At 31.5% G+C, this 13,943-nt stretch overlaps 3 protein-coding genes across 3 annotated transcripts; all 3 read left to right on the top strand.

Moving 5' to 3' along the window:
• The first annotated feature begins 669 nt into the window (after nucleotides 1-669).
• Nucleotides 670-1,168, top strand: LOC124916821 (oleosin G-like). The gene has a single exon (XM_047457587.1). It carries the CDS (start codon nucleotides 680-682, stop codon nucleotides 1,166-1,168), a length of 489 nt encoding a protein of 162 aa, XP_047313543.1. The 5' UTR covers nucleotides 670-679.
• Nucleotides 1,169-2,981: 1,813 nt separating this feature from the next.
• On the top strand, nucleotides 2,982-5,958 carry LOC124916492 (kinesin-like protein KIN-8A). Its single transcript, XM_047457214.1, has 4 exons — nucleotides 2,982-3,990; nucleotides 4,075-4,495; nucleotides 4,589-5,614; nucleotides 5,710-5,958. The coding sequence occupies exons 1-4, from the start codon at nucleotides 3,230-3,232 to the stop codon at nucleotides 5,752-5,754; spliced, it is 2,253 nt and encodes a 750-aa protein (XP_047313170.1). The 5' UTR covers nucleotides 2,982-3,229; the 3' UTR covers nucleotides 5,755-5,958.
• Nucleotides 5,959-9,853: 3,895 nt separating this feature from the next.
• LOC124915446 (protection of telomeres protein 1b-like) lies at nucleotides 9,854-13,928 on the top strand. The gene is made up of 10 exons (XM_047456160.1): nucleotides 9,854-10,068; nucleotides 10,164-10,300; nucleotides 10,617-10,806; nucleotides 11,381-11,460; nucleotides 11,623-11,711; nucleotides 12,379-12,654; nucleotides 12,741-12,820; nucleotides 12,963-13,021; nucleotides 13,276-13,428; nucleotides 13,510-13,928. The coding sequence occupies exons 1-10, from the start codon at nucleotides 9,939-9,941 to the stop codon at nucleotides 13,729-13,731; spliced, it is 1,416 nt and encodes a 471-aa protein (XP_047312116.1). The 5' UTR covers nucleotides 9,854-9,938; the 3' UTR covers nucleotides 13,732-13,928.
• Nucleotides 13,929-13,943: the final 15 nt, after the last annotated feature.

Genomic DNA, 13,943 nt, shown 5'->3' with positions numbered 1-13,943 from the left:
AGAGACAATGAGGCGAATTGAAACGACATTATTGTCTATCATTTTCGTCTTATTCAATTTCGGAGAATTCTCATAAGCACCTTTAATACCATATCTTCTAACAAATAAAATTTATATTATTATAAAATTTTATAAAATGAATTTTTTATAGTATAATATAGTAAAAGTTAAATATAAAAATTTTAAAAGATAAAAAAAAAAATATATATATATATATATATTGATATTTTTATATTTTTATATTTAATTGTGTTTATTAATAGGGTTATAGGAGACCTCTCAAAATAATCTGGTAATCGTATCTGATATTCCAAGTGTGTCCTCTACTTAAACTCAAAGTGCTTGGAGATAATTTAAATTGAATTTGATAAGAGAATATTAATAAAAAATACTCAAAAATATATTTAAATAAATGAAATAATCTTACTAATAATTAGAATTTAAAAAAAAAATGAAAAAGATTAATTGCATCCAAAAACAGAGGAATTGAGTTTGATCTGCACCACAAAGAACGGGGGAATGTCAAACCTGTGTAACAACGTGTCAGTACGTATCACTAGGCGATATTCACTCGCACATGTTCTTCCATTTTCATTCATCATTCAATCAATCAATCAATCTCGCTTTCTTTTCATTTCCGATCTCTCTGGTCTGTCTGTCTGGTCTCTGAAGAAAAACAATGGCGGATCGACAAGGAGGTCAATCACGAAGAACACGTCAACAACGTGGTCCATTATCAGGTTCGCTAATCTTGAATCGTCTCCAAAAACACCGGCCGAGCACTTGTCAAGTGTTTGGCATGATTGCCCTAGCCATATCTGGCGGCATCCTCCTCCTCCTAACGGCCCTCACAATGACGGCGACGGTGATCGGAATAATGGTATTCTCTCCGTTCCTGATAATATCGAGCCCAATTTGGGTTCCATTTGCAGCCCTAATACTCTTCGTAGTCGCCGGATTCCTCTCAATGTTCTGCTTCGGCGTCGTCGCGGTCGCCGCATTAGCCTGGGCGTATAGATACTTGAAAGGTTTCCATCCGCCCGGTTCGGACCGGGTCGATTACGCTAGAAGCCGGATCGCATGCACGGCCAGCCATGTCAAAGATTATGCAAGGGAGTATGGTGAGTATTTGCATAATAAGGTCAAAGATGCTGCCCCTGGTGCTTGACTATTATTCTATTCTTAAATTATATTAACAGATAAGTATCAATTTTGTTATGCCTATAACAAATCTCTTACACTATTATTAATATTAAAATAAGGTTTTACTTCATTTGTTAATCTTCTATGTAGCATTGATCCACCTTATGATTAACTTAATGAATTGATAACCAACCATGAGCAATTTTTTTTTAATGGAATTGAGAGTAAAGATAACCATTATAACTCGTCAAGAGAATTTTATTCTGAGTTTTTGTTGTTTGAGACGATTTTTTCCGATTTCATCGGAAAGATATTCTTATCCCAACTCACCGTACACTAATAAACACAATTAAAAATATATATATATATATATATTAATAATATGAATTTTCACTGTATTATATAAAAGTATAATTTTATTACAATGTTTTAGAGAATATTGTATAAACAATAGACGCCGAGGAATGACATTAAAAAAAAATCTCCAAAATAGAACAAAACAAAAATGATAAATGCAATTCTCGTTCCGATTTAAAAAAGTTTAAGGTTAGAGTGGAGGTACTTAAAACGTTCTTAACTTTATATTTTTTTATAATAAATTTCAATAAGTAATGAATATTGTTCAAGTTTGAAATTGATTATAAATAATTTATGAACGAATGTTGTAACAATATGTAAAGTTGTAGAATTAATATACTTGATAAATATTCATAAGAGAATAAAGGTCTCATTTCAATTTATATCTTAAATTCTTAGAGCGGTTAAAAAAACTGAAAAATCGATAACCAAACCGAATTGATTAGCTTATTGGTTTCATTTTATCGGTTAACCGGTTCTAACGGTTCCGATTAACCGGTTTTTTACCGGTTAAACGATTCAATTTTCGATTGAACTATTTTGTTAACAGTTTAATCTGTAAACCGGTAATTATTTAATTATATATATTTATATTAGTTATTTTTATAAATATTATATATATTATAAATAATATTTAATAATCTACATATATTACTTATTTTAAAATTTAAAATTATAATTTATATAAAATTATTTAAAAAAATATATAATTTATATGACTATTAATTTAAAATGAAGATTTTTAAAATATATTATACTGTTACACTAATATAATATATAATAACATATTTTTAAATATATCTTTAAAATATTATTATAATATAAGAAAAAAAATAGAAAAAAAAAATAGAACGTAACATCACATCACAAATAAGAATTTTGAAAAAAAAAATAATAAATTTAATACTTAATTTAAAAAATTGAATTATTAGTTCACGATTAAACTAATTAACCAACTGGAACTAATAGAATCAAAACCGGTAAAATCGATACCAATAATGGTCGATTAATCGGTTTGTAAAATAAAACATATAAACGTACTTAATCGAAACCGTATAATCGATAACATACGGTTGAACACCATAAATAAATTATTAATTAAAAAAAGTTATTTAAAATTATTCTTTTATTTATTAATTTAGAAAATTAAATAAAATTTGTAATATTATAAAGATTCTTATTGATTAATGATTTTCTATGTACAGTATAAATTAAAATATCTCTAACTAAAGTACTATATTTTAATTCCATTAATAATTACTCATAATTATATTAATACTATATTAGTGTAATCCTTTAAATAATATTATATTAATACAATATTATCATAATATTATCATAATAATAAATGGGAGCGGGGACCGCAGATCCATTTGAATTTGTGTTCTGGCTAAATTCGACCGTTGCAAGAATAGTCTAAAGAAAGTAGATTTATTACTCCACTCCTTTAACAAAGTAAAAATAAGTAACTCTATCCCCTTTCGCTTGATCTCAACCGTTGATCTCTCTAAACAGTGAACGGTTCAGATATTACATTTCTACAGTTCCTTCAAATCCATTTTCTACGGTTCCTTCTACCTACTCTCTCTCTTTCTCTCTCCCCAACCTCTGTTCGTTCGTTTGTTCAAGATTTCGAGATTTTGAGAATTGAATCTTCAAGAAAGATATATACTAAGGAATGTTCGTAGAGAGACAGATTGCTTGAGGATTTTTGTTTGAATTCAATAGGATGCCAGTCTTTACCAGGTCTCAGATCCATCCCGACCTAGAAGCGAGTTCTACTGATTATCCTCATGATCGAGAAGATGCAACCGTGAATCGAGCTTCTGGCCAAAGGAGCAGTTTATTACACCATGGATTGAAAGAGAAGATGAAGGCGTTAACTCTCTTGTACGAGCAGCAGAAACAAGCTCTGGCTAACAGGAACTCCAACTATCCTCCACGACCTACCAGTAGCAAAGAAGACCTTCCTCCTCTGCCGCCGCCGCCGCAGCAGCAGCAGCAGACTCGTTTCACCGATCATTCTTCTCAACCGTCATACAGAGAATCTGATATCGGCATCTTGAAGGAAAACAACACTAACACATCCATCAAACCTACAGTATCGAAGATCTACGCTATGACTCAGGTTAAGGACATGAATTTGATGTGCCCTAGCAGAAGGACATTAACGGAGTCTAAAGTGGTGGCGAGGAAGTTGTCAATCGGACCGGAGAATGAGATTGAGGAGACGGTTACTGAGAAGAAGGGGCAAGTGGTGCAGATACAAGGACGGATTCACGTTTTTGTTAGACTTAGACCAATGTCCAAGAAGGAGAAGGAAGCCGGAGCTAGGTCATGTGTGAAAATCGTTAACATGAGAGACGTATACCTAACTGAGTTCGCAAATGAGAATGACTATCTCCGGTTGAAGAGAGTTCGTGGTCGTCATTTCACATTTGATGCCTCCTTCCCCGATTCAACTTCTCAACAGCAAGTTTATGCAGCATCGTGAGTTCTTAATTCTTATCTATATAAATTTCACTATTGATGATCTCGTTAGGTTATTTATTAAGATCTGTAATAATCATTCAGGACATCGGAGCTGGTGGATGCAGTCTTACATGGAAGAAATGGATCTGTATTCTGTTATGGTGCAACAGGAGCAGGTAAAACCTACACTATGTTAGGGACGATGGAGAATCCAGGTGTAATGGTGTTAGCCATTAAAGAACTTTTCTCCAAGATTAGAGAGATGAGCTTCGATGGGGATCATGTCGTTCATCTTTCTTATCTTGAAGTCTACAATGAAACTGTTAGAGATTTACTCTCCCCTGGAAGAGCTTTGCTTCTCCGAGAAGATAAACAAGGGATGATCGTAGCAGCAGGTCTAACTCATTACAGAGCTTACACAACTGATGAAGTTATGGCTCTACTTCAACAAGGTAACCGCAATAGAACAACTGAACCTACTCGAGCGAACGAAACTTCTTCCCGTTCCCACGCAATTCTACAGGTAAAAACAATAAGGAATTCAGTGTCTTCTTCATCTTCTTAACCAATCTAGAAGTAATTAGATATCTGTTTGAATTGTTGTTTGTAAAATCAGGTGGCGGTTGAATATCGATTTAGAGATGCATTAGGTAACATATCTAATCGAGAAGGAAAGTTATCACTAGTTGATCTTGCTGGTTCGGAGAGAGCTCTTGCTACTGATCAGAGAACACTGAGATCTCTTGAAGGTGCAAATATTAACAAGTCTCTTCTAGCGCTAAGCAGCTGCATCAACGCTTTGGCTGCAGATGACAGTAAGAAACACATACCATTTCGTAATTCGAAGCTGACTCAACTTCTGAAGGATTCTCTCGGTGGAGCTTGTAACACTGTGATGATAGCTAATGTCAGCCCTAGCAACCTCTCTTTTGGAGAAACTCAAAACACTCTGCACTGGGCTGATCGAGCCAAGGAGATCCGAACTAAGGATTGTGATGTGAACGAAACAGTAGAAGAAGAAACGGATCAAGCGAAGGTGGTATTGAGTTTGCAGAAAGAGAATCGAGAGCTGCGTGCTCAATTGGCAATACAACAGCACAAATTGAACACTGTTCAAGCAAGTGAGAAGCCGAAAACGAGATCGTCGTCTTTAGGCAACTGTTTCACACCTGATAAGAAGAAGAAGGGAGGAGGAGTGGAAGAGGCAGTAATGGTAAAGGAGCTTAGACAGACTGTGAAAGCATTGGAAATGGAGATTGAGAGGTTGAAGAAGGATCATGCAGTGCAGATAAAGCAGAAGGATGATTTAATTCAGAAACAGCTTTTAAAGAAAACCGAGAAAGAATACATGGAAGAAGAAGAAGGAATGGGAAAGAGAATGGCGACGAGAAGTTCGATGAGGCTAAAGGAGCGAGCTGCTGCGAGCCGTGATATAAAGAGTCCGAGTCATAGGTTCTTATCTCCAGCTCCGGTGGCTAAGAAAAGAAGCTTCTGGGATATAACCGCCAACAGTCCTTCATCAACTGTCACACCGAACAGAAGAAGATCTAGAAGCCATGTCGTGGGCGGAGGTGGCGCTGAAATTCCTGTGGCGGTTGCTGCCGTAGCTACAGCAGCTCGTGCTCCGTCCATGCTTCTTCAGGTACTACTATTATTACTATTACTATTATCTATCTTATTGCTGGTTCTTCTAATGAATAATAATATATGTTTCTGGTTCATATTCATTTCATTCAGCCGGGATTTAGTCGTCAAAGAAAGCCAGTGCCATTGAAGAAATAATAACTGGAAGAAGTGTAGTCTGATGATGGGGGATTTCTGAATATTTATCTTCTTTTCTTGTTTGTTTGTGCAATGAGATATAATAGGTAAACAAAACAAAAAAAAATACACTTTTGGCATTGATTTTTTTTCTAGGATTCTTCTATTGTATTGTTGTTGATGCATCTAACCTAGATTGATATTGATCTTTGGGGCTTCTTACTTGCTTAGTATGAGACTATTTATTGTTTTAGATAAGACGTTTTTTATTTTATTTTTGTGATTATCTAGATTTATTCTTAATGTAATTTAGTATAACCCATTTTAAATGAAAGTGTTATCGATGGAATTAGTTTTAAATTTTGTAGTTTATTAAATAAGATTTGTATTAAGTTATTGTGAGTTTGATTTGAAACTTCAAAAGGCATGATTTTAAATTTTGTTTTATGTTTTCTTTGTCATTATCTTGGTGTTTTTTTTCTATTTCGGAGTACAATTTACGCGAGTTAAACACGTAGCTGTAGCTCATAAACATACTTAACAAATTAATTAGATAATAGACGGATTTGAACTCAAAACTTCATCGCGTGATATTTTGATTTATTCTTTGAATAAATAGTTTAACCATTTTAAAATGAAAGTGTTCTTATTCAATTGATAAAAATGTAATATATATTTTTAATCATTACCTTTTTATGTGAGTCAAAGTCAATGTAATTAAGGCTAACAAACCACTCCTAATGGATGCATAAACTTTAACAGAAAAAAAATCATGTTTGCAACATTAGATATTTGAATAGCCAGTACCTCACTTCTAGCCAATTTTTCCTTCTCTTCCTACAATAAAGTAAAAACCTCCCAATCAGATTCAATTGTAGGCCAATCAATATTGTGTCTATTTCTCACATCATTTATAAACAAACCTTTGACATTCCAGGAATGAAGCCTCGCTCTATAGAAGCATCCATCTCATTAAAGCCCTCAAGCATTTATACTTGCTGCTGATAATACTCAGCAACATTATCTTCTGGGCCTTATATCCAATTGAGTAGAAGACTTATCAAAATCGCGCATCACGAGACACAACCGCCATACGCTAAATACCTAATATGCGTTCAAACAAGAAATAAACAACAATGAGCAAAGGATAATCCTTGTGCTCATGGTTGCGTTGTTGTGTGCTCGATCGCTCATGGTTGCCTTCGCTAGGATTTCGTTGTCGGGTTCGGTGATCGGGCTGTTTCTCTATAGTTTTAGAGGAAGGAGGAGAAGACAGAGAGGAGAGAACAGAGAAGAAAAAAATAAAAATAAAAATTGGGAGAAATGAGAGGGAGTATATTAAATATTAAGGGCATTATGGACTTTTCACATTACATTCGGTTGCGTCTCGTAACAGGCGGTTGCGTCTCAAAACGGGGACAAGACGGAGACAATTTCGTCAAAAGAAATATGAAGTGGTTACAAGCGCAGTAAATTTTATGCGTTGGTCACTAGCTCATTTGAGTCCATTTTTAAGGTTATTTCGTCAAATTTCTTTAAAAGGGCATAGAAAAATTTAGTAATAGAGAATCACAAGTGTTCTTGATTGGAATTAATTTTAAAATTTTTAGTTTATTAAATAAGACTTTTATTGAGCTAGTTAAATGAGAGATGATAGCGTAAGAATCTAGATAGACTCAATTGATTTAGAAAAAATTTGGAAGGTGAATGTGAAAGAGAATTATTTGAAAAAAAAACATTTTTTTTTCTTTTCTCTCCCCTGTCACTCCTCAAAGGCATGACCTGAGATTCTTAGTCACAATTTTTGTGACTTAAACTACAACAATATTATTTATGGAAAAAATGTAAAATTATAATTTTTTAAATATATAAAATTTATTCTCAAAAAGAAAATAACATAATTTCATGAGAATATCTAGTGGGTTAAGTTAATATATTCATATCCCTTTATCAAACTTAGGTTAAAAATTATTATTTTTGAATAAAAATTAAGGTATATCTTCGTAAGAAGTACTTTCTAAATTCAATAATAATAAAAATATAAATATACAACAGTTTACGTTGTTTAGATCAAACAAACAAACCATTTTCTTCTATGTTCAGTCACAATATCACTTAACGAATTAGGGTTCAAGTCTTGAAAGGGTTTGAACTCAGATAACGAGTGAGAACAATGGCTCGTAGGGACGACGATAATAGATTTCTTCCGTTAGTTGACGTCATTTCCGCCATCAATCAAAAAGTTAACCTTGTTGGTGTTATTTTAGAAACAAGTATTCCTCGATAGTCCAAAGGCACCTATAACATATATTCAATCGACCTAATATATTTTTGAACGTATAATTTTGATTAAGTATATATATTGTAATAGGTCTATTTTTAAAAAATAAAATTGATCAGTTTGTGTTATTTTATTTTCCATTTTGTAAGATTTTTTTTTATAATAATAATACAAATTAATATTAATATTAAACAGTTTTATCGTTATATCTAAAGGTAGGAAAAATTACCGATTATATTATAAGTATATCGAAAATATCGATTTTAATGGTATATCAAAAAAATGTAAAGTATAATACTGATACCGAAATTAAAAATAGGGTAAATGTATCATATTTTTAAAATTTTGGTATTCGAGGATATACCAAAATATCAAAATAATATTTATAAATTATATAATACTTATAATGAAATAAATATATTTGATATTAATTTAATTATAAAAATATTATTATTTAAAATTAAATCAAAATATAATTATACTGTAATATTATTCATAATATATATATAAAACTAATTTTATTTTATTATAATGTGTTTAATTTATTTTTTTTAAATAAATTTAATAAAATATAATATTATTAAATTTATCTTAAATAGAAAATATTCTATTTCCTCCACTTTAGTCTAATAAAATTATACTTAACTATATTTTGTTAACTATAATTTTTATAATTAAATTTAATTAATAATATTGGCTTGTTTCTAAAAATGTTAAATTTAAAAAATATATATTTTATTTTATAATAAATATATTTAATTTTTATTTTGATATAACCATATTAAATTATTATTTTTTATTTTAAGTTAAAATGTTTTTTAGGAATCAAAAATATAATACCAATACTTTACCGAAATTAAAGTATACTGAAATTAAAGAAATGTAAGATAAAAATATGGATTTTTCTATACCGAAATTTTCGGTAAGGTATAAGGTACATTCTTTTATGTTCAGTCACAGTGTCACTCAACGATTTAGGGTTCAAGCCTTGAAAGGGTTTGAACTCAGATAAATAACGAGAACAATGGCTTAAAAAAAAGTTCATGTGTTTCATTTTTATTAAATTGTCTAAAATTTTTATATATTTATTTGTTTATTTAGTATGTTTAATAACTAGATAATTAAACAAAGTGATCTTAGAAAAAAATCATATTTTATATTTGAATGTTTAGAGATATATCAGTTTAATATTTATATTTAATAATAAAAAGTTTGTTTAAAATTGATATTATAGGGGTGATATTTTATTTTAATAATAATAATAAAATTAATTAAAATTAGTATATTATAATTTGGTTCAATAGGAATGATTGAATATATAACGTTATTTGAAAATGATTAACTCTATTTAATATATGACATATTCAATCCAACTAATATATAGTGGATCGTAGAACTTTTATTAAGTATAATAGATGTAATATGCTATTTTTTCAAAAAGAAAATCAACTAATTTGGACTATTTTATTCTCCATTTTGTAAGAAAAACTTCCTAAATAATACAAGTTAATATTAATATGAAACAGTTTTAAGAGGTTGTTTGAAGAGGTGTTTTTTTGAATTTTATTTGATTTGATTAAAAGTAGAAAAAATTACTTTTTATTTATTTTTATCAAATCACTTTTTTTTATTTATATTAAAAAAAAAAGTAAGATATAATTTTAATATTTTAAAAAATAAATAAATTAATTAGATTAATGATTGATGGTTGAATTTTGGAATAAAATTAAGTTTTATTTCAATAACTCATTCATCAAACAATTGTTAAATTCAATAATAATAATAATAATATATATATAACGGTGGTTTAGTTGTTGAAATCAAACAAACCCTTTTCTTCTATGTATACCTTGTCTCAGTGTAACTCAACGATTTAGGGTTTTGGAGGGGTTTGAACTTTGAACTGAGATAACGAACGAGAAGAATGGCTCGTAGGAGGGACGACGATTATAGATTTCTTCCGTTAGTTTCCGCCATTTCCGCCATCAATCAAAAGGTTAACCTTGTCGGTGTCGTTTTAGAAACAAGTATTCCTCGTCAGTCCAAGGGCACCGGTAACATATTTTGCTATTTCCTTCTTTTCTTTGATTGAAGTTTCCATGAAATGGATCGATCATCCTTAAAACTCAACTCTCTTGTACTTGTGCAGATTGTTTTTGCACTGTCAAGATAATAGACGAATCATATTCTTCTCCTGGGCTACTTGTCAACTGCTTTGAAGAAAATATGGAAAAGCTCCCCTCTGTGCAGACAGCTGGAGACATAATAATCTTCTCTCGTGTTATGGTATTTTATTATATCATCTTTGATCGATGCAAGGATTAGGAACTATACTTTATGTAAATTGCTCAAGTGTTCGTTCTTATATATAGTCTTGATTTCCTATTATTATTATTATTATTGTCCTTTAATGTTGTTTTTCCACTTTGCCTTCTTTTTCGTAAGTCAGTTATATTATTGTAACAAATGCTCTCGCCTCTAGACAGTGGTGAACTCTGTTATTCTTGGGTTTGGAGTCACCAATGTGTACTGTTTTTACATTTTTGTTCAGCTGTGTGTGTTATCCAGAAGGATATCCAGTAATATGGCTTAACCCTTGCAGATAAAATATCACCGTGGAGACGTTAATGCTGTTTTCAACAAAAAGTTCTCCTCATTTGCTATATTTGAGGGAAAACATGGCACTCAGTTTCAACCCTATCAGGCATCAGCAAACTTTCATCCAAGAGACGAGAATAATAAGTTTTTGGACTGCCTAAGGAAGTGGCTGCTTAATCATAACCCGGACAAAAGTAGGTAATCCTGGTTTTACTGCTAGCCTAAAATAGTAAGTACATGTTTTGCAGTGAAAGAGCTTATAGAAAGGAAAAAAAACAGTTAATTTATCTCTGTTAACTTATCTTTCATTGCTTTTACATAGCTGTGAAGTTACTTACTTTATGTGTACAAAGGATTCACTGTTTTTAGAGGCAAACATTATATGACATGGCAACTCTTTGGTTGGCAAGCTAAACACAAACCATATTATCTAATTTTTTTTTTTACTAATATAGGATTATTTTGTCATCCTCGGCAATGCATTTAGTAGCACTTGATTTCATATAGGTGACTTATTTTTAAACATGTTAGAGCTTTATTGGACACCTTAATCAAAAGATAAAATGTTATTAGGATCATGCATCTTAGTTCAGACCTGGGCCATGAATTTATAGCACAGAGTTATATCCTTGAGCATGAGGTTTTACATTCCATAAAATTTTCAAAACTATTGCAAAATATGTTGCTAATTTATAGCACAATGCCACACTATGTAACATCTGGATAAAAATCTTGTGGAATTTTTAACACATTTTTTTTTATTCCAAGGCATTTCGTTGTTCGGGTTGAATGAGTATTTACCCTTGGAAGATATCAGAGTTGGAGACCACCTTACTTTGATATGCAAGGTAATGCAACAGTTTGCTTACCATATTCAGTGATTATGCAGTGTGTAAAATGTTCATATCCAATAATTTGTCCATTTCTTTCAATATGAATTTTCTGGCAACTTTTGCTATGATTTCTTATGGGCTTGTTATGCTTTATATTGAACTTTTTTCCATAACCAGGTGCTTCACATATGTAAGGTTCAAGAAAACAAATGGATGGCCTTTGTTTGGGATGGCACTGATGCTCCACGAGCTAATATGCGAGCAAAGTAAGGCTTATTATTTGTGTTTATCATAGGATGGGCAACATTGTGTTCTTTTGTCTTGTATGATCAGTTAAAATAATCATCTAGTTCATCAGATATCACTGTTGGGGTTTAGGTTGTTTCCTTTTTGGAAACTAAATACCAGATATTTTTTTAAATGTTTTCCTTTGTCTAGATTCACAAAAATCAGTATCTATTTGAAATTATAGAAAATCAATACAAAATTGTATTGTTAGAAATATGTTTCATTCAAAATAGAGATCATCTATGGATACCATTAGATAATAGCATCCTTATTAAATTCAAGGCCATAATACCTAATTGAGTTCTAAAGTTTTGCGATATTTTCTAAATGGGACTTAAGCTCATTTGCATCCCATAGTGAGACATAAAGTGTTGAAAAATGTTCAAATCAAGTTAATGTCTTACTTCATTAGAAGTTGTCTCATGTGTTAGTTGTTTAAACAAAAATAAATAATTACATGTCATCCTTTCTTCTTCTATCTTCCTTCCGAATTCATCATCCTCTTCCTTGAAAAGGTCTTATCTACTTTAATGTATACTATTTTGAAAGGATAAAGTTTCATTCTCTTGATGTAATCAGTCTATTTTCTTATCAAATAGTAATGAAAATCTATGTTTTCATAAGTGCTTCATTTATAAAAAACAGGAAAGAAAATGAAATTGAAGAGCTGCCACCTTTACAGTTGGAACCATTTCCCTTGCCAAGGGACGTTTTGCGTAAATTCCCAACCATTGGTACCATAGTGAGGGTGGTGATTGAAAACGATAATCAAGGTTTTCAATTACTCAACTGTGACAGATGGTTGAAGTTGATAAATGTTACATGTGAACAGCATTTTGGACTCTGGCGGTGTATGTTAATGCCTTATAGCAAACTTCAGTATCTGTCAGACACCGAAAAACTCGTATCTGAATCACAAAGGTGTTGATTTCTGCTTTATTTTTGCCATTTTGTTGTTTTCTAAGAATATCTGAATTTAGATTTTTTGCTTGGCAATGAATACATAGGAACTATGAAAAGCGGTTAACCTTAAAACGGCGTCGAGAGCCATTTTCTGGCCACTTGCCTCTCTCTTCAATAATGACAGGTTGTCTTTGTTTTTTGTCCTATAATATACTGCTGTTACATAATCCTGAGTTTTTACTCTTAATATTACATTCTTTGATTTCTTTGCTAATGTAGATGTTTCAGAAACCCTTTGGACTAATGATTTGTATTTTTCTTTACAGAGACATGTTACATAAATATGCCTTTCGTCACTTTATTGGATGTTATCAACCATCCACAGGTATTGTAATATTCCCTCGCCATTACAAGTAGTCAAATAATTTTTTGAAGATGCCCTTTCTCTTTTATTAGTAAGGTTTTAGGGTGCAGTTGTTTAGTTTATTTGTCACTTACTTCATTAAATGAAACTTTTTTGTGTCGATTTCTCATATGGAAACTGAATTCTTTGATAACATTATTATTGAAAGGAAAATCGATAAAAAGACTTATTATTGAAAAGATGAAGCCCTCTTAATGTTGGAGCCTTATTTGCAGGTAACTGGTAAGTTTAAGTGTGCGGTTAGGGTTATTTCAATACGTCCATTCGAGACGGAAGATTTCTGCTCTCCACAAGGAATATACAGGATAACATTGACCCTGGAGGATGCAACTGCCAGAATCCATGCATTTTTATTTGCAGAAGATTCGGTAACTGAACAACCATCCTTTTTTTTCTTTTTTTTCTTTTGAGATTGAATTGAATTCATAACTAATATATTGTTATGATAGGAGTATTTTTTCGATGGGTATCCTTCTGACAAGACATTGAAAAGAACAAGGAATGCTTTGCTTGGAGTGATGATTCCAAGTGGGAGGAGCAATGAAGAACAGCAATGCGCCCAAAGGAATCCACCATGGGTGGAGTTTTGTTTAAAATCCTATTATACTGATAAAAATGACAAATGGGGAACCAGGAAGTATAGGATCTTTGCAACTAAGTTTGTGGACTGAGTCAACTGACCTTTTAATCATGTAAATGTTTTGTTTTGTTACAGTTAAATTTGGTGGTTTGCAGTTAATTGCAGATCTTTTTGCAACTAAGGTTGTGGGCTGACCTTTTCATCATGTAAATCTACCTCAAAAACGTTGTAAAACATTAATGTTTTGTTTTTTGTTTTGCTACAATGGGAGTCGGTTGTTTAAAGTTAGCAATGCCAGAACCT

The sequence above is a fragment of the Impatiens glandulifera genome, chromosome 9 (assembly GCF_907164915.1).
Source record: "Impatiens glandulifera chromosome 9, dImpGla2.1, whole genome shotgun sequence".
Taxonomy (NCBI): Eukaryota; Viridiplantae; Streptophyta; class Magnoliopsida; order Ericales; family Balsaminaceae; genus Impatiens; species Impatiens glandulifera.
Note: the sequence above shows the minus strand (reverse complement) of the source record. Positions and strands in the feature narration are given on the sequence as shown.